General features: G+C 41.4%; 2 protein-coding genes across 2 annotated transcripts; both read left to right on the top strand.

The window, feature by feature from the left end:
- The first annotated feature begins 585 nt into the window (after positions 1–585).
- On the top strand, positions 586–22,440 carry LOC101863109 (leucine-rich repeat-containing protein 20). Its single transcript, XM_005100238.3, has 5 exons — positions 586–756; positions 15,882–16,003; positions 17,881–18,024; positions 20,209–20,376; positions 21,862–22,440. Exons 2-5 carry the CDS (start codon positions 15,937–15,939, stop codon positions 22,020–22,022), a joined length of 540 nt encoding a protein of 179 aa, XP_005100295.1. The 5' UTR covers positions 586–756; positions 15,882–15,936; the 3' UTR covers positions 22,023–22,440.
- On the top strand, positions 8,442–11,429 carry LOC106012007 (uncharacterized protein K02A2.6-like). The gene has a single exon (XM_013083549.1). The coding sequence runs from the start codon at positions 8,442–8,444 to the stop codon at positions 11,427–11,429; it is 2,988 nt and encodes a 995-aa protein (XP_012939003.1).
- Positions 22,441–22,717: the final 277 nt, after the last annotated feature.

The raw sequence follows: 22,717 nt of genomic DNA, 5'->3' as shown, positions 1-22,717 counted from the left end.
CAAATTATTTTGTGATTTGTTTTTGTTTAAGTAGATTCTTTTGGTTTCATAAAAAAATATTAGATGTCTTGTCTTCACAGAATTCTACACTTAATGTAGAATTCTGTGCTTGTCTTACACTAAAGTTCTCAGTATTATGAACTTCGTTGCAAGTCGAGTTTCAGAAGACGTATACGTTCAGTGAATTGGTATGTTTTTGTATGCATCTGTGTCTTTTACTTTATAATTTGTATAATGTCTATCTTATGCATACCTCTGTGTCTGGGATGCTGGAAAGAGAACTTATACAATAAATGTTCATTTGTGGTACAATCATACAGCCAACATGTTTTTGTTTGATTGAGCACTGTGGGGAGAATCATGATAAAACAATTCAATGAATCATTCGTTCGAAATGGCATTACGTAACTCACACAGGTTGCTATGGGAGCAGTTTGGTCGAAGAACTCAGGTGTAGACTTTGCTTTACTCAACAAGACCTATAGATCCAAATGACCCATAGAGTTATCGCCTTGTCGTGTAAATCTATGAAACAAGCCAGGCGCTAGCTGACAAATTTTGCATTGTCGAAGCAAATCTGGGAATCCGAAAAACGTAAACAAAGTGCAAACTACCAGAATACTACTCATTACTCAGCCAGCAGTCAGCTCACACTCACACAATTTCGTTCGTCATTCTTGCCACCAACTCCTCAGATTGGAGCCATAAATTCCCCGAAGGACCTTTGTTGAAGTCTTCAGAATTCCACAGAAAATAGTAAGTAATTGAATACATCATGTACTGACTTTATGATGAAGTGTTCAGTGTGTCTGTGTTGTGTTCACCTCGGTCGAAGCTGTGCGCTTGTGGTTGTGTGTGTGTGTGTGTGTGTGTGTGTGTGTGTGTGTGTGTGTGTGTGTGTGTGTGTGTGTGTGTATGCAGAGCTGTTTAAATTAAAGTACAAAATGAAGTACAATCTGAAAATAAGTACATTTTAAGTACTTTCCAGTAAAGTGTACTGGAATAAAAGTAATTTTAAAAAAAAGTACTATGAGTACATTTTGAGTAGATCTACTTTCTGCTAATATAATATCGTTGGCCTGGTGATAAAACCGTCTAACCCACAAAATATCAAAAAACTTTTTATTGGCCCTATCGATAGTAAATTGTCCATTTCATATGCTCACTCAAAGACTGATCTGAATTTTGTTTAGAAATGTTTTTAAAACATTAGAAATAAAACCGTATAACCCGGCACCCATCTGATTTTAGCCCGATAATTCCAACTATCCCACCTTCGAGGGACGGAATGAGGGTTGGCTGTTTTTATCGCGCTAACAATGAGGGGCCACTTGCTACGTTACCGACTAACCCCGGCTTTGACTCCTCTCCGGACTTCGTTTGAAATCAGATTCAGACCTGTAAAAGTCCAGAATTTGCTCTCATAACCGTGGGAGCTATCCAAAAAGGAATATTTGTGTAATATTTCTTGTTGGTTTCATTGGGGAGTTATATAGATCTGGTTGTTTCCTCTTTTTTCTTCGTTTTAATGCTGCTGATAATGTTATTACTGACTAAAACTCCCCACCGTACCCTCAGAACTGTTCATCTCGTGACAATTCCGGTATTTGAAATGTATCTTCATGGATTTTGTTTTATATGAAACTATGTTTTCTGTCCGCGTGTTTTTCTTTGTCTTTGTACTCGAAATTCACCGATTGTGAAGGCATTTTCCCCTATTCGGACTACTTATAACTGTCTCTTCTCCTAATCATTTTTCCTTCACAATTGAATGGACGAGGCAGATAGCATTTCCTCCTTTACTAACTCACTCAAAAAAATAATAATTGTGGGACCTGTCCAGCACACCGTCTGCCCCCAACGATCTGATCGTTGTTTTTTAAAGCGCTTTTTCTTTTCTTTTTTTTTCATTTGCTGTGTTTATTGCAGTCCTTACCTTCTGAAACATCTTTCGACTTTCTTTGAAAGTTCATTTCGTTTGTGTTTTGAGTAGATTGTTTTCTCAGTGTCATAACCTAATGCTTTATCTTTATATCAAACCTTAGCTTACATAACGCTATAACATTTAATAAGATGATGCCACTCTTGCTGCGACACCTCTGACCCTCAGCGCAGTGGAAAGTGATCAACGTGACCAGGCTAATGTCACATCAGCTGATACTACAACAGTTATGTCACCTTTGATCTCTGCGAAAAGGACACGGCATGAAAACGATTGGAAGAGTAACAAAAGGAAGAGGTTGAAAGAACTGGGGATGCCTCTACACATGTCAAGGCACGAAGCGAGCAGGATGTGAACTTGACGTCCTTTGCAGTTGTAAACTGGTTTGTACAAAATGCAATGACATCACTGGTCACTCTCTTGGAAAGAAAAGAGAGCCTGCGTATATGCCACGATAAACATGATAGACAAAAAGAGATCTTAAAAAAGCAAGGGAAAACCCAAAGAGAAATTACAGCCTTCAATACCACTTACAAGAGTCAAAGGTCAAAGAACACCTGTTTGTAAAACAATCTTCAAGAACACCACAGGCCTGACTCCCTGGTTTATTTAAAGTGTCTTCTCCGAAAAAACAAACAAACAAGAGCCCCCCCTAGAACACATCACGCCCACCATGAGAGAGCCAAGGATGACAAGTTGTTCCATAAAGAGAAATTTTTTGACAAACTTTCGAAGATATCCTCCTGTCTACAGATGACAATCTAGAAAACGTCAGATCTGCATCAAGTATACATGGAGAACTTTGCAGAGAGGTTGAAAGCCACATTGAGCTATCAAGTGTTCTGCCAAATGTTCAAGAAAAATAATTTGGGTTTACTTTCAACCAAGAAAGACCAGTGCGACATTTGTACAAAGTTCAAATCTGGAAACCTCACAGAAACAGAACACACAGCTCAAATATGAATATGAGGAACGCTGCAGCTAGACCAGAGAAGAAGGAAAGGGAGGCTGTGTGTGTCCTTTGTATGGAGATCCAGTGCGTCCTTCTGGCCCCATCCCTAAAGACTTCCACTTTATATTATAAAATAAAACTGGCTGTACACAATCTTACGATTTAGGATCTTGCCACCAGAGACGCCAGATGATATGTCTGGTATGAAAGTGAAGTTGGTCTGGGCTTCAACAGTTTTCATCATGTCTGACTCAGTAACTGATATTGCAAGTGACTGACTTCAACCACCTCATCATCTGCAGTGATTGGCGCAACTACTAAAACACAGAAAGCCACCCGGGTGAGTGCAGCAATGGCCTCGCTGGCCAAAGAGCTTTACATCACAGTTAAGCAGAAATTCTCCCCAAGGGCCATACCCATGGAAGTGGATTCAGTCCATGGCACTATTGAGTGATCGCTAAAAAACGCACTGATGTACATCCCAATGGACTACGTGAACATCATGCTCAAAGCCAGACGCATCCCCAGGCCCTATGAAGTTATGTACCTGGACCACAGCTTTTTCAAAGATTTCGCAAAGGTCGGAGAGCACTAAACAATCCGTCCTGGGAGAAAAGCAGGCGATCCTACTGTCACCGACTTGCAGGCAGCAAAGTACACTCCAGTCTTTAAAATTCAGTACAAGCAAGCTGAACTTTGATGATGGATAGAAGGCGCTGCAAGGACCAAGAAAGCTGAACACCATGTGTACGACGGTTACTGCTGGACCTCTCTGCAAAGACAGATTGAAGATAACTGCCAACCAGTATAAACATCTACTTGAGTTGAAGGCCGTCGCACCACGATGCTACCACAATTACCATGAAACTTTGCCTCAGTAAGAAGTTTTGAAAGCGATCAAGCCAAATTCGATTATTGTAGAGTCTTTCAAAACAATGGTAACTTTTGTCGTATTGCCTTGTTGTAGCCATAGGACACAGAGTGAGACAGACATGCTTTTCTATTGTCGAGAAAACTCAATAAAGTAGTAGTTGTCAAGCCACGCACCTTGGAGAACGTTTGCGCATTCTTTGGTACTCACAAAGTCTTTTTGTATAATAATTATATATCATTATGTAACCAACTTCTCCCAAACCATTGCTGAGGTAGCAGAGCTTTTGTGTGGCTGTCTGATTTCATTTCTTTCTTAGTATTACTTTTTTCCCGGCATTTGAATGGCCACCCAGTGCCAATAGTACCGTGTCAGACACGGTCATAAATTCTAAAGGCCTACTGCTGCTGCTGCTACTACTGTTGTTTTTGTTGTTGTTGTAGTTGTTGTTTTTTGTAGTTGTTGCTGTAGCTGCTCTCCCTTACCCTTCCAACCTCCTGTTCTTCTACTTCAAATGTAATTAATAGACTCTTTGCTGTGTTCTGCTTCTTCTACTTCTATTAAAGGTTCAACTTTGTGACTGCTGTTTTTGCCCGAATTTGCTCCGTAGCACTGAAATGGCAGCAGCTGATAGTATGTTGGTAGCAATAATATAGTCCTCCTCCTCTTCCTTCTTCTTCTTTTTACTCCTCCTCCTCCTCCATCTTTTTTCTCCTTATCCTCCTCCTTCTCACCCGCTTCCTCCTCCTCCTCCTCCTCCTCCTCCTCCTCCTCCTCCTCCTCCTCCTCCTCCTCCTCCTCCTCCTCCTCCTTCTTCTTCTTCTTCTTCTTCTTCTTCTTCTTCTTCTTCTTCTTCTTCTTCTTCTTCTTCTTCTTCTACAAATGATCTTGACGATTGAAGCAAGTGATCAATTACGTTACCGTCAAGTGTTGCTTGGCTGCACTCAACCAAACCCAAGGCCAGCAGTGGCTTCCTGATAAAACCGGCCAACCCACAAAATTGAGGGTTGGTCGGTTTTATCCTGGAAAATTTGAGCGACATAACCGTCTAACCCACACAGTTTCATTAAAAGCAATTTTTAAAGGAAAAAAAGTCTACAGATTTTCGGTAAAGTGTTTTTATAGGTGTTTAAAGCATTGATTTATTGTTAAACGCCTTTGTATTGAAATAAAACAGTTTTTTCCTTCTCCTGTAAAATTTACCTCGCTGGGGTTAGCCGGTTTTATCACAAGGCCGACGATATGCTAAAAAATAATTCAGTGCTATGCAAAACAGGAGGACTTCCGTAACGAGCGACCACTATGAGTATGAGACAGAGCAGAATTGAGGCCTTAGGTAGGGGTAGGGTTAGGGGTAGGGTTAGGTTAGGTCTAGACCTCTTCTTTATTGTGTTTGTTGATGGGGTGGTCGCTCGTTACGGAAGTCCTTCCTGCAAAACATCATTGAAACAGATCCAGTCCACTATATTTTGACAAATTAAGCCATTTATTACTCTAAAAATGTAAACCGTATACAAAGCACTTTCCTACTTGTCCACCGACCATCAAAACGCAAGCAGTCTTGTTCATGAACCGTTGTGGATGTGTATATTGAACAGTCGTGGATATCCTTCTCGTTATTATTCTCTTTTATTCGCAACTTTTCGTTTTGTATGATTGTGTTAAGTTCACATTATTCTTGCTGGGGATTATGCTGCCACCGTTGCCTTGCTTGCAAGAGGATGCTAGAATCTACTTTACTATAAAAATTGTATATTATTACAGTTGAACCTGTGTAAAACAGAGTCGCAAGGGAGCGAGAAAAAAACGGAGTCTTAAATCTAAACTAGACAGTTTAGTAGAGCTGGTCGATCTAGACTTGACTTCACTGTCACCTGGTCTCAAGTTAGTAGTTAGTTGAGACAAAAAATCCCAATAGGACTTAATTGTAATAAACAGTAGTGATTGTGCCCCGGGTGAATCCAGCTGTGGCTTAGACTATACACCAAGTTACAGGAGTAGACTGATGCATGAGTGACTAGAGTGAGAGTGAGATTTTTTATTTAACCCTCGAATTTTTTTGGGCTTTAGTGAACTTTTGGTAATCTGTGATAGTGATTGTAACTGCGTGGTGTCTGCACAGGGAATCTGTTACCACTAGAGAACTTGGACTGGTGGCATCTCTTTTGTTCATATCGGGAGTAGGAAAAAGAAACTGTAAAAATGAGTACAAGTACCGAACGCATCAGACCAAATTTTAGGAACAGCAAAAAAGAAAATACGACATGCATGTGGTAAATGTGACAAGGAGGTGGGAAAGAAAGAACACGGACTAAAGTGTGATGTGTGTGAGATGTGGCACCACACAACCTGTGAAGGTGTACCTGATTCTCTCTACGCAGCAGTACAGGAAACAGACCAAGAATCATCACAGGGCCTGCATTGGTTTTGTAAAAAATACGACAAATTCGCCACTAGGTTCATGTCAGGTCTAAATCGTCTCTCAGCCAGACAGGATGCCTTGGAGGGAAAAGTAAAAGACATGGAAGTACATGTTGTAGAGAAATTTAAAGAGGCCGAGAACTCGAGGGAGAATCTATCACGTAAACTGGACAGCATCATAGTAACGTCAGTCAACGAGGGCATTAAAGAAATGGAAGACAGAGAATACAGAAAAAACAATATGATTTTCTTTGGAGTGCCAGAAAGTACATATACAGACCCCGAAGTGAGGAAATCAGAGTACATGAAAAAAGTGGATGATATCACCCGGAAAGGATTGGAATGTGCGGCCGAGATTGCTCAGACCTATCGACTGGGGGGCCAAAAAGACAGAGGCAAAAGACACTGAAAAGGGGCCCAGACCACTTTTAGTGAAATTTCAGAACTCTCAACTGGCTCAAGTCAGGAAGAAAACTCAGGGAGCACCAAGACAAAAAGGTTCAAAACATCTCCATTAAAAAAGGATATGAATTTTTTAGAGAGCGAAGAGATGAGAAAGCTGGTGTTGCTGAGAAATCAAAAAAGGGAAGAGACAGATGCTCAGGGAAGAAAAGAGATATGGGGGATCAGGGACACCAGGTGGTGAATATAGCAAGAACTGAAGGCGGAGTGGGGGTCGTGCAGGTGGGCAAGGAATAGCCGATAACCAGCCCAAGAAACTTGGTTCACAGAATGTGAATTCTAGTCATTCTAAGGTTCTGAATGATTCTTTGAGTTGTGTTTATTCAAAAGTTAATTGTGTTCCAAAAGACTTGTTCAGTTTTTCATTTTCCTAGTTAACATGTTTGTATTCAAATGCAGATAGCATTCTAAATAAGAGGCGTGAGCTCGGGGTGCTTGTGTGTATACATAAACCAGATATTATATGCGTCACTGAGGTCTCACCAAAAAAACCTGCACAGAACCAATACAAGATTGTGAGCTGCAACTTCAGGGTTACGATTTGTTCAGCAGATGCGAGAAAGACAATAGAGGTGTACTGATTTATACAAGGAACTACTTAAAAGCTACGCCCAGCCCAGTTAATGAAATATGTGCAGGGAAGGAATCATTCTGGTGTGAGATAGGACTTGATGGTACAGACAGACTTTTATTAGGCTGTGTTTACAGGTCACCAACAGCGATATAAAGTAAATAATGAACTACGGATGGCTCCAAAAAAGACAATGAAGTGGGCGCCGCAGCCCTATCTCCCAACAATACACACCAGAGGAGACTCCATCCTGAAGCCTCCATTTTCACTGCGGAGGCCACTGCCATTGACATGGCACTGGACTCTGTAGAAAATTCTCCTAACAAATCTTTCCTTATCCTTTCTGACTCTCTGTCTTGCATCACCTCACTCACAAACTACACACTCTTACACCCAAAAATAGTTAGGCTACAACAGAAAATCCATACACTATCCGAAACAGGAAAAAACATCATGTTCGCATGGATCCCCAGCCATGTGGGCATTCGAGGAAACGAGCAGGTAGACGACCTGGCGAAGAAAGCTTCATCCCTTCTGCTGGGATCAACGACAAACACTCTCCCACAGACTGACTTTAGAAATAAAGTCAAAAAGTACACCTCCAGTCTGTGGGAGAGCCACTGGGAAAACCAGAAAAATAATAAATTATATGAAATTAAACCCAGACTAGAACAGCGAAATCCTTCGGATCTCTCCAGAAGAGACGAAGTCATTTTTACTCGATTGCGCATCGGACACACGGCCCTGACTCACAAATACCTCCTACAGGGAGAGGAGAAGCCGTTCTGTGTCGGATGCGACACAGATTTTACCAATAGACACATTTTAACAGAATGTCTAGACTTTGGAGAGATCCGAAGGAAATATTATAAATGCAAGAAATTGCAGGATATTTTCTCCGTCGTTGTTCCCAGCAGAATTTTAAATTTTATAAAGGCCATTGGCCTTTATGGCGAGTTGTAAAGTGAATCTGATATTATTTAAAATTTTTATTGTTACTTAAAAGTTGTTTTAGATCACAAATGTATTTACACCGAATTTGAATATTTTAACTTTTTAGCATTTTAAAGTAAATTAGTTACCAGTCGTGAAGTGAACTTTCGCAGAGGTGAACAACTTGTGTTTTGCGCGCTCATATGACCTTAGCAGTTGCGAGCGCCGTAAAACCTTATACTACTACTACTACTACTTCAAGATAGACACAGGGGCCGATGTTTCGATCATGTCGAAGGCCGTCTACAACCGTCTCAGTCCTCGTCCAAAGCTGAAAACAACGTCTGCAGTTCTTTGCAGTCCTGGTGGAGTCATAAGGAGCGTGGGAGAATTTATCGCAACTACGCTGCATAACAATCGTTACTTTGCGTTCCGTGTTTTCGGCCTTGACGACGACACCGACTGTCTTCTCAGTTGCGACGCCGCAGTTCGTCTGGGACTGATTTCTCGAGACAGAATAGACTCTGCCAACCTCGTGTTCGGCGATGTGGGACCTAAACCTATACGCTGCGAGCCAGTGAAAATCATCTTGAAAGAAGATGCACAGCCATACTCCGTGAACGTCGCACGTCGGATTCCCATTCCACTCATGGACGAAGTCAAAGCTGAACTAGACCGTATGGAGGCCGCAGGTGTCATTGAGAAGATCAGCGCTCCAACTGACTGGTGTGCACCCATGGTCCCGGTCAGAAAAAGGTCTGGTAGTGTTAGAATCTGCACAGATCTGAAAAAGCTCAACCTATCGGTGAAGCGTGAACGATTCATGCTGCCCACCATAGACGACATATTGTACAAACTCAGCGGATCAAACAAGTTCAGCAAGCTTGATGCAACTTCATCCTTTTGGCAGTTGGCACTGGACGACGACTCCGCGAAGCTGACCACTTTCATTACCCCGTTCGGTCGGTACTTCTACAGACGTCTCTGTTTTGGAATCACCTCTGCGCCTGAGATATTTCAGCGTACGATGCAAGACATTCTAGCGGGCATAGACGGTGTTGAGTGCTTTATGGACGACATCCTCCTACACACGGATGGTCAGGAGAAACATGATAAGCTGAAGAAGAAAGTCTTCCAGCGGCTAAAGGAGCGTGGGGTCAAGTTGAACAAATCCAAGTGCAAGTTTGACAAGGATGAAATCGATTTTCTTGGCCACATCATCAGCGGGAAGGGTGTAAGGCCCGATCCATCCAAGGTCAGCGCCATCACTGAGATGCCAGAGCCAGACAACATTATAGACTTACGACGAGTACTCGGCATGGTGAACTATTTGGGCAGGTTTGTGCCAAATCTGTCAACAGTCATGAAGCCGCTCACCGATCTTCTGAATCACGATGCTGAGTGGGCGTGGACTCCAGCGCAGTCATCTGCCTTCACTGATGTCAAGAAGTTGCTGTCGTCGGCTCCAACACTCGCCTTCTTCGACATGAGGAAGCCTGTCATTGTAAGCGCCGATGCAAGCAGCTACGGACTGGGGGGAGTTCTCCTCCAGGAGGACAGGGGTGATCTTCAGCCAGTGGCCTACTGTTCCAGAACTTTATCTAGGGCGGAGAAGAACTACGCTCAGATCGAAAAGGAACTGTTGGCGGCCACCTGGACGTGCGAAAAGTTCGATCGCTACCTCATCGGTCTGCCGTCATTCACATTGCTCACCGACCACAAGCCCATTGTGCCTCTGATCAACTCTAAAGAACTGAATGATACACCTGTCCACTGCCAACGAATGCTGATGAGGATGATGCGCTACAGCGGAAAGGCAGTATACACCCAAGGGAAAAACATGACTGTCGCAGACTCCTTGTCCCGAAGTCCAGTAGTGAGCACCGAGCCTGAAGAATTTGGTGAAGAAATCGAGGCTCATGTCGCTCCAATCCAGATGTCATGGGATGCCACGGATAGCAAACTTGACGAAATCAGAAACAAATCTCAACAGGATCCAGCGATCAGTACTGCGATACAGTACACCAGAAGCGGTTGGCCGAAATTCATACAAAACGCCAGGTCCGAAGCTCGCGACCTCTACGCAGTTTCCAGTGAACTGAGCGAAGTCCATGGACTACTCGTCAGAGGTAACCGCATCGTAATCCCAAAGGCAATGCGAGGAGAGATGCTCAGCAGGATCCACGACGGTCACCTCGGAGTGTCGAAGTGTCGAGAACGGGCCAAATCTTCCATTTGGTGGCCTGGTCTCAGCTCCAAGATACGGGAAGTCGTCTCAAGATGCGACCATTGCCAGCAGAAACGTCCAGCACAACCAAGCGAACCTCTAAACCCGACAGCTCTACCTGAGCGGCCGTTCCAGATGGTTGGTGCTGACCTCTGCAACTACAAGGGACATAACTACCTGGTACTCGTGGACTACTTTTCACGGTACTTGGATGTGGCCTACATGCCAGACACCAACTCAGAGACTGTTGTGTACAAACTGAAAAACATATTCGCTCGGTTTGGCATTCCAGAACTACTGGTCACTGACAACGGTCCCCAGTTTGTGTCAGACTGTTTCCACAAGTTCGTCAAGGGCTGGGGATTTAAACACACCACCAGCAGTCCTCATTTCCCCCAGAGCAACAGCGGGTCGGAGAGAGCAGTCAAGGAAGCGAAGAAAGCCCTGAGTCAGGACGACCCATTTCTCGCACTCCTGATCTACAGGTCTACACCGGTGTCACCGACGGGGGCGAGCCCAGCGGAACTTGCTCTTGGGCGACGCCTGAGGACGACCCTGCCAACTCTACCGTCAAACCTAAACCAACAGGTCTACGAAGTGGCAAAGATTGCAGCCAGAGACGCTGAGTCGAAGCGTAAGTACAAACAAGCTTTTGACAGACGTCACGGAGCCCAGAACCTCCCGGAGCTGAATCCTGGTCAGCTCGTCCTGCAGAAGCTGGAGAACGACAAGGAGTGGCGTGGCCCTGCGGTTGTCAAAGAAAGGTGTGCACCGAGGTCTTACATCATACAGTCTGGGGATAGGGCTTACCGCCGGAACCGCAAACACCTGAAGCCCTACGTCGACCCTCCTTCCATGCCTTCTTCACCTGTTGCCACCCCAGAGCCTACTCCAATGTCCGTTCCCTTACCTCCGCCACCAGCTGTCCAGCCGGTGGAGCCTGATGTCTCACCACCATCACCTCAGCCAGCTGCCGTTCCAGCCAGTCCAGCTCCGATAACTACACGAAGTGGACGAGTGGTCAGGAGACCCGCTCGTTACCCGGACTGATGTTCTTGCGACCCAGTCGTATCCTTTCGATGACAAATTTTACTTTGTATTTATTCTTTGCTGATTACCCAACAGTTGTGTAGACTTACCTGTTCGAAGTAATTTATTTTCTCAAGTTCGTTATCGGGACGCTATGCTGTTCTATGAATGTGACAAAGACAATTTGAAATGTGGATATTATGAAATACCAAAGAACTTTATTGAAATGTGTTACAAAGTTCTCAAGTGCAAGCCCGGAATCTTCAAAGACAATTGAACTCTGTGTGTGAATTTTGTTAAAGTTAGAACATTCCCCTTTGAGAGACTCGAAGCCGATAATCTTTAATCCATTTTGGGGTTTTCCTTTTTCTTCAATATTAAAAGGGGAGATGTCACGGTAGTCACCGTATTGTACCTTACTCTTTTTTACTCACGGGACGTAAGCCCCCTGTATGCCATGGGCTCTTGGTTAATGTTACTCACTTCGGGGATCTATAAAAAGTCAGACACTACACCCGGTCTCTATATATATATATTTAGAATGCTTGCTGTCGTGTGTGTTCGTCTCTAGTTCTGCTGTCGTGTGTGTAGACTAACATTACTCTACGTTCGCTCCAGCCGCACAACGCCCCTGGCATACAAGAGCAAGATGCTCCCATAGGCGTGAGCACGCCTCCAGGCGGCCCTCGGCGATCGGCGAGACTGTTGGCCAGACAGAGCCCTAAGCCAATTGACTCTAAATCTTATTCTGATTCAGATCATTGATCAATCATTTATTCCTTGTTGTATCACCATTATTTCTTGACATTTCATCAGTCTTTTCTGTTCTACTCCAAAGACTTGGGGGGCGTAGAGGAATATCATTCGGTAGCTACAAGACCACATGTATGTGCCATCATTCGTATCTGTTCCTTGTGTCCATTATTATTATTTCCCTTATTTGTCAATCGTATTCATCTGCTTTATTTCTGTTCCGTTTCTGTCCCAGTCATGCATCGTCTGACGTATGTCTTCACTGTGCTTGATTATTAAAAGTCTACGTCAAGTCACAAAGAGTGTTGACATTTATTTAATCTCTAGGTCTTATTTGATCAAAAATCGAATCAGGTTTCTTTCTCTAGAGCTAGCAATGTTGACAGCTCAGCATTGGCGGTCAGAAAGTAAGGGCTCTGGACTAACTAGCCCGCTGTGTTGTTCCCCACCCCACCACAGGGTGTGTTCCGTCTGCTTGCGCCCGTCACACATTCGCTCCATCCATCATAGCACTGTGAACTCTCCATCCCTGTATCGGAGAAGTGAGAGGCATGGTGGTAGGCCTAGATCGAGGCTACCAAAATAAATTCTAGACAAGGCTGGCCTATCACACAATGTGTTTTGTTTGTCTGTGCATGCCATACCCCCCCCCCCCCCCACACACACACTCAATCGCTCCGGCCTTCATTGTTGGCACACGTGGGCTCTTCCCTTTCTTTGTTTCGCTCAAGGAGTTGTAAGGTCCTTGGTTTCGCTAGATCACCAACAAGTTTCTCCTCTGGCGAGATTTTATATGTATGAGTATGACTGGCCTATGCGCTGTTCACAGCAGCGGGAATATTCCGCTATAGCCTACTCGCGTGTTTGTCTGATTGCACTGTAGCAGTATTTTATTTACAAAGATAAAGAAAGGGAAATACGAGGTTTTAGAATAGTGTCTTTATAACAGACTTTTCGTTATTTCAGGACTCGTTAAAATGGACTCCACTGTATCCTATCATGTAACAATGAAATGTGGAATTTTTTCTTTGCTGATTATATGATCATGGCAGCAGGCACTGGTCAAGTTAATTTCACACCTTTGGCTACCAAGGAAAGTTTGATCTATGCTGGAGTGCCACTCAGGCACTTTCACAAGCACTGGTGAGATTTCATACACCCGCACAACCTTGACCATCTGCACTGCTCAAGGTTCACATGGATGTTGTTACGTCTACTCTCAACGTGCATCCCTTTTCGTTTCATGCTCGGTGGCATGGCATACAGGTTAGAGCCTAGAGCCGATGGAACCAACTTTAAGAGTTTTGTTTCAAATCATGGCTGAGTGAGCAAAGCATTGTCTATTTTAGACAGGTATAAATCCACAGAGGTTCGACTGCATATAGTCAAAGTCTAAAGGCAAAGAATTCTTAAAATCAAGACTACTTTATTAGTGAAGAAAAATTAGAGTTTAAGAATCATCAAGTTTGATCAAATCTGTCTACTCTGTTGACATACAATGTATATATATATATATATATATATGTATGTAAGTAAAAAGTAAAGTAAAGTTGTTCCCGCATCCGGTCCGGACATTGGGGATTGCCTTCTTAGTTAGACGACTTCCTGGGCCTTCAGCATATTTTTCTGGTAGGGTGGCCATTTCCTTTCCACGCCACCTTTACTTCCCTAACATTACTGCTGGGTGGACAGGAGGGGAGCAAAAAAAATTGGTGTCCAAACCGAGGCTTGAACCCGGACTTTCCGCTTCGGAGACGAGCGCACTAACCACTTCGCCACCGCACCCTCTATCTATGTATGTACATTATAATCAGAGCTGGTTGTAACGAAGTACCTTGTACTTATGTTACAATTTTCGGTAGTTTTACTGTACTCCGGTACATTTTTGAGAGCCAGTACTTTTACTGTACTCCGATACTTTTTATAAAATTACTTTTTAAAAGTATTTTAAAGTACATTTTGAGTACTTTTGAAGCTTAATGAAAGGGTAAGTGCAAGCATTTCTGATCATAATTTACGGAACAAACATCCGGGCAGGTACAGCCGATCAACCAAGAGTTAAAATAAGTTGAGATCAAAGAACGGCCCGTCGCGTCAAAGATCAGCCAATCTCGTGAATGTGATCACAAGCGTTGTAAAACTCCATGAAATGGTACAATGTTTGCCGCAGACGGGATTACACCAAGGTGTGAACTGACCGGTGGGTTTCTTTTCCCCAAACATCGCACGCACTCGCATCTGAGCTCGCCACCTAAACTTACATCACTCGCTGGGTGGGTAGGCCTCGAGGCTACCAAAATAAATCTTTAGTTCCGGTATCGGTATCCTCGGTAAGCCTACAAGTTCGCTCCTGGCGGGATCACATCAAACTGTGAACTCTTCCCTGACCATTGAAAGCAGTTTTTCTCTATTCCCGAATTTGCGAGACAGCCTGAATTTTAATTGGTGTTGTCACAACGTAATGAGGCGTAACGACAAAGGCGGGGGGACTCAATCAGAGATTCAAAGCTAAAATTGTTGGACAGGTAAAGGAGAGGGGCAACTGGATAAACGTAGATAAATATCTCAAGACTCGCAATATGCTAAAGAGTGTATGGCATGCCTCATGCCACTGTGATTGGTCATCAAGGTTGACCACTCTTTGCTCGCCATATGTCATAAACCCAGCCAGGGATCACGTCAGTTCATGGGTCACTGTACATTCTTCCCTGGCTTCGTCGGCTAAGATCCCGTATTTTCCTTGCTTCCGAGCACTGGGATCTTAGGCGGAGACTACTGACATGTGAGACTACTGTAGTAGAGAATCTTTGGTTACACTACACTTAACTAGACTCTAGGAAACTACATTATTTTGGTTTGCCGTGGGCGCTGTGGACTACACAGTGTGACCAAAATCTGTCTTACCACTAACACTATAATCAATTGAAACTGAAACTGAGTTCTCGATGCATATCTAACAATTTTTTAGGCTATCTAAATTTCTTTTAAACTCTTTTTGGGTGGATTTTGCTTAAAAGGCTACATTGATTCCTAGAGGATTTGTTAATGAAGAATTCAATGCACTTTTCCATTTCTACGCTAGCCATTTTCATCAATTTTATGTTTTCTTTTAAGAGCAACTTTGTATCTACATTTTCCATTTCGGATACTTTTCCGGTAGAACTTTCCGACCTCTTAGACTGACTTACATTTGATCGCATTGTCTTGCTCAAACAAGTTCTATTCATAATATTTCTCTTTCCCACTAGTTGCGTCTGTTTGTTGTTGTTTTTTTCAATTTCAAATTTCACGGACCATTTCCACCGAGTTTCAGTGCGTACATTGTATATTCAAATGCTTTGTATACTGTTTACATTTTTAGTAATAAATGACCTAATTTGTCAAATATACTGGATATGTCATTCAATATGATGTTTTGCATTAGCACTGAAGTGTTTTAGCATATTACCAGAAAATACTCAAAATGTACTCTTAAGTACTTTTTAAAAAAGTAATTGTACTCAAGTACATTTTACAGGAAAGTACTTTTGCTGTACTTAAGTACATTTTTTAGATTGTACTTAAATTTGTACTTAAGTACTTTTTAAAAAGTACTTTAACAGCTCTGATTATAGTATTATGCACTCACCTCTTGTTTAAATCAATTACCATTTCTCGACCTGAATCCAGTCACATTTTCGCCGCACCCCCCCTCCCCTTCCCCTTTCATGTTTTTTATAGACAAAGAAGAGGGAGAATGGAGGAATAAAGGCATTGCAGTTTCAGTGGCTGAACCATGGCAGGTAAAGACGTTGCTCGGGTTGTGAACAGGTGCAATGATGCTAAAGAAGATCAAAACCTAGGTGAGTGCCACAGGAAGGAATTTATGTCCTTTCCTACATTTGACTTTTGGCCAGGAAGTCCTAGTTAGTTTACTTTTATCTTGGCTCTATATCTCTCTCTTCCCCCTCCTCATTTTTATAACTATAGTTTTTAATCCGAGTATGATAAATTAAAAGGTGTGTGTGGGGGGGGGGGGGGGCACACATTGTGTAATATTCTTTTAGTCCATATTCATTTAATTAGGGTACAGTGCAGCTTTTTTATAATGATCTTCGATATAACGACATCCTCCGTATAGCAACATCGTGCCCAGGTCCCGATTTTTTCCCTTATATATCATTAGTAATTTTTGGTTGTCTCTCTATAACCACAACTCTCTATATAATGACATTTTTTTTCTGCTGCACTGTTGTTTGTTTTTGCTCGAGTTTTCAAATGGGAGGGGTGTCATGTCAATGTATGAGTGTGATGAAAAAGATGGGGTGAAGGAGTTGTCTATGTATGTTAGAAGAAGTCATTTATGCTGTCAGAGAATGGAGGAGGGTATAAGTATTGCCATCGTGATAGCCTTTAAAGAGATTGTTAATCTATAGTCATGATAGTCATGAGATATAGTTAAAGTCATGATAGTTGTAGGGCAATGATTCTTTTGCAGCGATAATAGGTAGCATTTGTATAGCGCAAATCCCTGCTCAACAGCAAGCTCTATGCGCTTCACAATCTATACTATTACCCCAGCAGACCTGAGAGCATTCTGATAGAGAGTTGGGGGTGAGAGTGTTGTCTGTTGTAACAGTAACAGGTTTGAAAGTTGGGGGGGGGGGGTATAGTCTGTTGTTGTAATTTAATGAAGGTATAGTGATTGTGTACCAGCATATGAATTAAGAAGCAAAGGGAGAAGTCTTATTATTTTTAGAGCAAGAAGTGGGGGTGATTCTTAAGTTGTAATCAGAATCACATGGTCTGTTTTCATTAGATATGGGGGGGTGGGGTGGGGTGGGGCGGGTATTAGTCTGTCAAAAATGAATTAATATTTGGGTAAGTGTGTGTGTGTGTGTGTTTTGGGGGGGGGGGGGGGGGGGGTGATGCATTCCGTCCTGGAGATGCAAGTCTTTTTTTTCTTCCAGGCTCCTTCCACGAGAACTGAATATTTCTGTAGTAATGGCCTCGCATAAAATCTTGTAACATTTCTATTAAATGCAGTCTATCCATGCTTGTTTCATCATTTGCATGATAGATATCTACATTTCCTGCCTGTTTGAAGTAGAGAATATCTGGGTTTTTTCAACAGAATATTTTGTATTCATAAAGTTTCTAACTGATTGAGTAAATAGTGTTCAAGGAATGTAGCCTCCTGTATCGCCTTTTATGAGGGGATCAAACTAACTGCACTGCACACAGGAGAGATGTACATTACATTGGTATTTACTATTTGCTCACCAAGTTTGGATTGAAATCATTTTTCTCATATGAAGGAGGCAGACATAGACTAAAACAGGTGTGCTATTCCATGTTAATTATCACATGGTGTCTGTAAGGTGTGCAGCATGCACTCGGAACTTTCACATCTTTCATTCATATTTTAAAAGACTGGATGCTATTTTATATATATGTATATTATAAACTGAGGAATGTGAATATCCAGCTTTTGGGAAATTCCATGCACATGTTAGAGACTATGGACTCTTTCCTTTCCTACTTATGTACACACAGAAATGGACCTTTAGACATGATTGTTTATTATCTTTGATTTGTGTAGAATTATTCTTCGCTCGTAATTGTGTTCTATAATAGGTACCTGAGAGAATTGAAAACTCATGTTCCCCCTCATAAACAAATAAGTATCACATGCGTAAATTACTTGTGTAATCAGGTCCTTTCAATATTTTCTCCCCAGATTTATCTGCCTGTCAGCTTACTCAGATGCCTGATGCTGTGTTCTTATTGATGAAAAATACTGTGCTTCAGTCATGCAACCTTGCTGAAAATCTCCTACGAAAAATTCCCCCCAAATTTCCTCGAGCTTTCACATCACTCACAGGTATTATTATTTATTATAAAGATGTTGACCATGTGGCATCTCCGTTTACTATTTGATGCAGCTTTAGCGGCTGTTGTGTATCAGTTTGCTTTGTTCAAGGTAAAGAAAATTGTTGAAAATAGGAAATAAGCATACAAAAGAGTGAGAGGAAAGGCTGTTGATTTGTGGACGAATTTTTTTCGGGAAGGCGAAATGAGATGATGACTTGTTCGCAGTTCAAAGGTCTTTGGGGCCACAAATTCAAATAAATATTAACATATTTTACACCGAAATTTTCAGTATGATTTGTAGAATACATCTGTAATGTTTATTTTGTGTATTTTTCAACTTTGGTTCCTGTAAGAGGCAATTATGCAACACAATTTTGCTTGGATTCGGATAAAATTTGAAAATAAAAAATTTACCATCTCCGGTGAAACTCAAAAAATATGTTTGCACTGAGTCAAATGATACATCAAAATAACCATAAATGAATATAGAACTGGAAAATATTGAAAAATTTGTAGTTATTTATATACATTCCATAAAATTTGCACATTTGGATCATGACATCCAACATTGAAAAAAATGATATTACATTTTATAATCTTGAAAAATGGACAAGATGCATTCACAAACAGAAAAAAACCACTCGTATTGTTGGAATTATTCAGAATTGCATTTGGAATAATCCTACACATGTCTTGAGTGGTACTTTTTGTGTAATTGCACCACAAAAATGGTGATTTTTCGGAGAAAGAAATGATTTGACAATTTAGATGTAGATCTAGATCTAGCACTGAAAAATATTGATTTCTCAATAACAGAGCAATGGCAATTTGAGCCCAATCGTATCAATATTCTAAAGAAAAGTCGTAAATTTCTTTAGTGTGGAAAATAATGATATATTTTGTTGTGTATAAGTAGTAAGACTGGTGTCTAGGCTATAATTTGAGCATTGCGATAAAACAGTCGCGTAAACTCCGAAATCGTGTTTCAAAACTGAATCAAGACTTCCGATTTTCTGTGTAAACGCTTGACCCGGAAGTCAACATTATATTATGAACTTTATTTTAACATGGATATGTGGATTGGAATAGAATCTATGCCAAAATAGAACGTTGGTTTGCGAACCGCCAGGGGCGGCTTAGTGTACTGACGGCACTTTAGTCGCGCCACCCAACAGGGCTCGGCGTAGCAAATGAGTTAAATTTCTTCTTTATATTGTACAAAAAAATGAGGGGAAAGGCTGAATTTTAAAAATTTCTTCTTTTTGTGCAGAGGACTGGTGCATTTGTTATGAGGAGGACCCAAAGGAAGTATTTTTGTCTTTTTAACAGCTCAAGCAGAGTAGATAAACTAATGTTCTTTCTACTTATCCCTTTGTCAAAGATTATGGAGACGCCACTGGTCACCTGGCAACCTGTTCTCTCCATGGTTCTTTGTTTTCTGTTTCTCTCAGGACTCAGGGCATCACTCAGCCTCTTAATAATGGGATGCTGTTTTCCAATCTCTTTTTCTGCATGCCTGGCCTTTTCCCTCCCTGAAGTATGCCCTAAAGGATTGTCTTGGCAAACCATTGTGATCAGGAGATGTACCCATACCTCTTGGTTTGCTTTTCTTCACTGTGATTAAGACTTCATATTGTCTTATTACTCTTACAAGCTTGCCTGATTCTATTTTTACTTCATCATTGGTGATATGTTCCTTGAGTTTGTAAAAGCATCCCATCTCTAAGGCATCTATCCTCTGTTCGATGCATGCTATCGGGATTATCTCACAAAAATATATTGAGAAGCCAAAGGGTTGCACCAGTCTGATCTTTGAGCTTAGTCTGATATTCCTCCAAGGGGTCTTCATGTTTGTCAATGTTTTTACTTTCTGTGCAATCCTGAACAGTGTGTGTCATACCTTTGTTAGATGTAAAGGTTTTATTTGAAAAAAAGCAAGAACCAACAAGTATAGCAGTTAATTCTTACCATCATCAATATAAACTGCCTGTATTCTGTCATTTTTCAGGTGTGTGAGAAAAAAAACTTTTTTTGTGTGAGAGTAAGAGAGAAAGGGAAAGACTGTGGGTTGACAAGAACGTGTGGATGTAGATATTAACTATGCCACAGCAATTTCCTTTTTGCTTTTGTGATGATTACACACTATTCTGTGACAACTGATTCTCAAAAATTTAATTGACTTTTGCTCCCTTAGAGCTCAACTTGAGTTACAACCACTTGTCCAGTTTACCGGATGAAATGACCCAAATGGAGCAGCTGAAGATGTTGGACCTGTCTCACAATCATGTCTCGACTTTGCCAAATGTTGTTTATGAACTGAACAGCTTGGAAAACCTCAACGCTGAGCACAATTATATCAAAGGTACAGTGGAATCCTGTTATAACGAGAGGGAGGGGACCGGAGCAAAATGTCCATTATAGCAGGATTCTCGCTATAAGGGATCCAGTAATGAACTCAAGGGAAACTGTAAAGTAGGCTCAATCTATGAGTTTGGTGTTCTGTTTATTTCCTTTCGCTATCTCCCCTGATGTTGATTTTATTTCAACATGACCTCTAGGTCTTACTTGATCAAAAATCGAATCAGGTTTCTTTCTCTAGCGCTAGATCTAGGGATATGGACTGAAAGCTCGGCGTTGGCTATCAGAAAGAAAGGGCTCTGGGCTAACTCGCCCGCTGTGTTTTCCCCCACCCCACCACACCCTGTGGTGCATTCCATCTGCTTGCGCACGTCACACATTCCTTCATCCATCACATTGCTGTGACCTCTCTATCCCCGCATCGGAGAAGTGAGAGGCATGGTAGGCTTTGATCATCTAAACTAGGCTTACGCTGGCCTATCTCGCGATGCTTTTTTCCTGTCTGCGCATGCCACACCCTCCCCACTCATTCACTCCGGCCTTCATTGATGACACACGGGGGCTTTCCCATTCTTTGTTTCACAAGACCACTAACAAGTTTCTCAACTGGCGAGATTTTGCATTATGTATAATTGACCTATGCGCTGTGCACAGCAGCAGCAATATTCCGCTATAACCGACTCGCATGTTTGTCTGATAGCGCTATAGCAGTATTTTATTTACAAAGGTAAAGAAGGGGAAAAAAACGGGGTTTTAGAATAGTGTCTTTATAGTGACTTCTCGTTTTTTCCGGTCTCGTTATAAGTGGACTCCACTGTAGTAGACAAACAGTACATCTGCTTCATGAAAGAATCCAACCGTTCTTGAACTCTTTGTGCTCTAGTTTAAAGAATATCACTTAAATTGGCAAATCCTGTCCTTTCAGATCAAGTTTTTAAAATGTAAATTCTGATGTAAATTTAATATAAAAATTGGAGAAGAAGGAAAGGGGAAAAAATGATGACGAAGCATCAATCTGATATTGGCTTAACGTCTTTTTTTTTCTTCATTCCTTGTCCTTTTCAAATAAATGTCATACATGAGCATCAGTTGCCAGTGGTTTCTGTTATGCTCCCTTAAGTGAAGTTTACTGCCTGCTCATTCATGTGTCTATCTTTCCCCTTCAATCCTTTGGATGTCATCTGTGTGTTCTTAGCTGGGTCAACCAATGACAGTATGAAGAACAAAATGTTAAACTCACTTTTAACATACCTTTGTTTCATGAATTTCAATCTGATTCTGCAAGTAAGTCTTTATGGGGAGATCTAGCTCGCCATGTTTGATTACATGTATTTATGTCTCATTAGAGTATAAGAAGAAAAACTTCTGGCATAATCAGAAGGAAATTCGTTCATTAAACAATATTATATTGAAAGTGTGCTTAGATAAATTGTCACAGTATTAGACATTCATCATGAATATTCTAAGTGTTATACCTTTGTTTTTTCAGAGGCAGATGTGCAGAGACTGCGAGCTCTTCCAAGAATTGCTGAATTGAATTTCAAGGACAACCCATTAAGTTTCGAGACATACTCTCAGTTTATCACAGTGTCAGAGGTAGTTGTTGTCCACCTCACTCCTCAGGATCCAGAGTTTGATTCTGTGGACTGAAACTTGGGTACTCATTTTTCTTGTTTATGCAGGAGATGGTTTGGTGACATACATGATGTGCCTTCAATTGTACTTATGATATGAAATTGTTTTGTTCTGGGGTTGTTTTTTTTTTGGGGGGGGGTTGTTGCTATAGATGAGTGTTGCTGGCTGGAATAAGGGCTTATGTTGAGTAGATGTTTAACTTATTGGTATGCAGGTTTTGATATGTGTGTTTCTGTATTCTTCTTTCTGTTATTTGTTGTGATGTTGTAAATACTAAAATCAGTAAAACACCATTTGAACAATGCTGCTTCAGTGAACTCCTTCTGTTGCACTTTAAAAAAAAATCTTTGTTTATATCACGCAATTGGAAATGGAAAAGGATCCTCTGAAAGAGTAATTAAAAAAAAAAGATTAGTTTGTGTCATGATTTCAAGAGGAATATTTTACTATTTCAGTGTTTGAAGCCTTTTCATAACAAGATCTGCTTTCTGATAGTATTAGTAACCCACATATGTATATAAAAACAGTGTAGAAAAGTATTTTTTTGTTGTACTATTCACCATGTACAAGGTTCACAAACTAATCATAAGGAGCTCTCATTTTCAATTCAACCTTTCTATTTATGACTAGAATTATGACATCAATTCCCCTCCCCCCTCCCCGCACCACTCCCCACCTTTTTAAATGATCAGTAAAACACCATTTGGTAT

The sequence above is a fragment of the Aplysia californica genome, unplaced genomic scaffold, assembly GCF_000002075.1.
Source record: "Aplysia californica isolate F4 #8 unplaced genomic scaffold, AplCal3.0 scaffold00241, whole genome shotgun sequence".
NCBI classification, from domain to species: Eukaryota; Metazoa; Mollusca; class Gastropoda; order Aplysiida; family Aplysiidae; genus Aplysia; species Aplysia californica.
The sequence above is the reverse complement of the archived record's forward strand: the minus strand, read 5'-3'. Positions and strand labels throughout refer to the sequence as shown.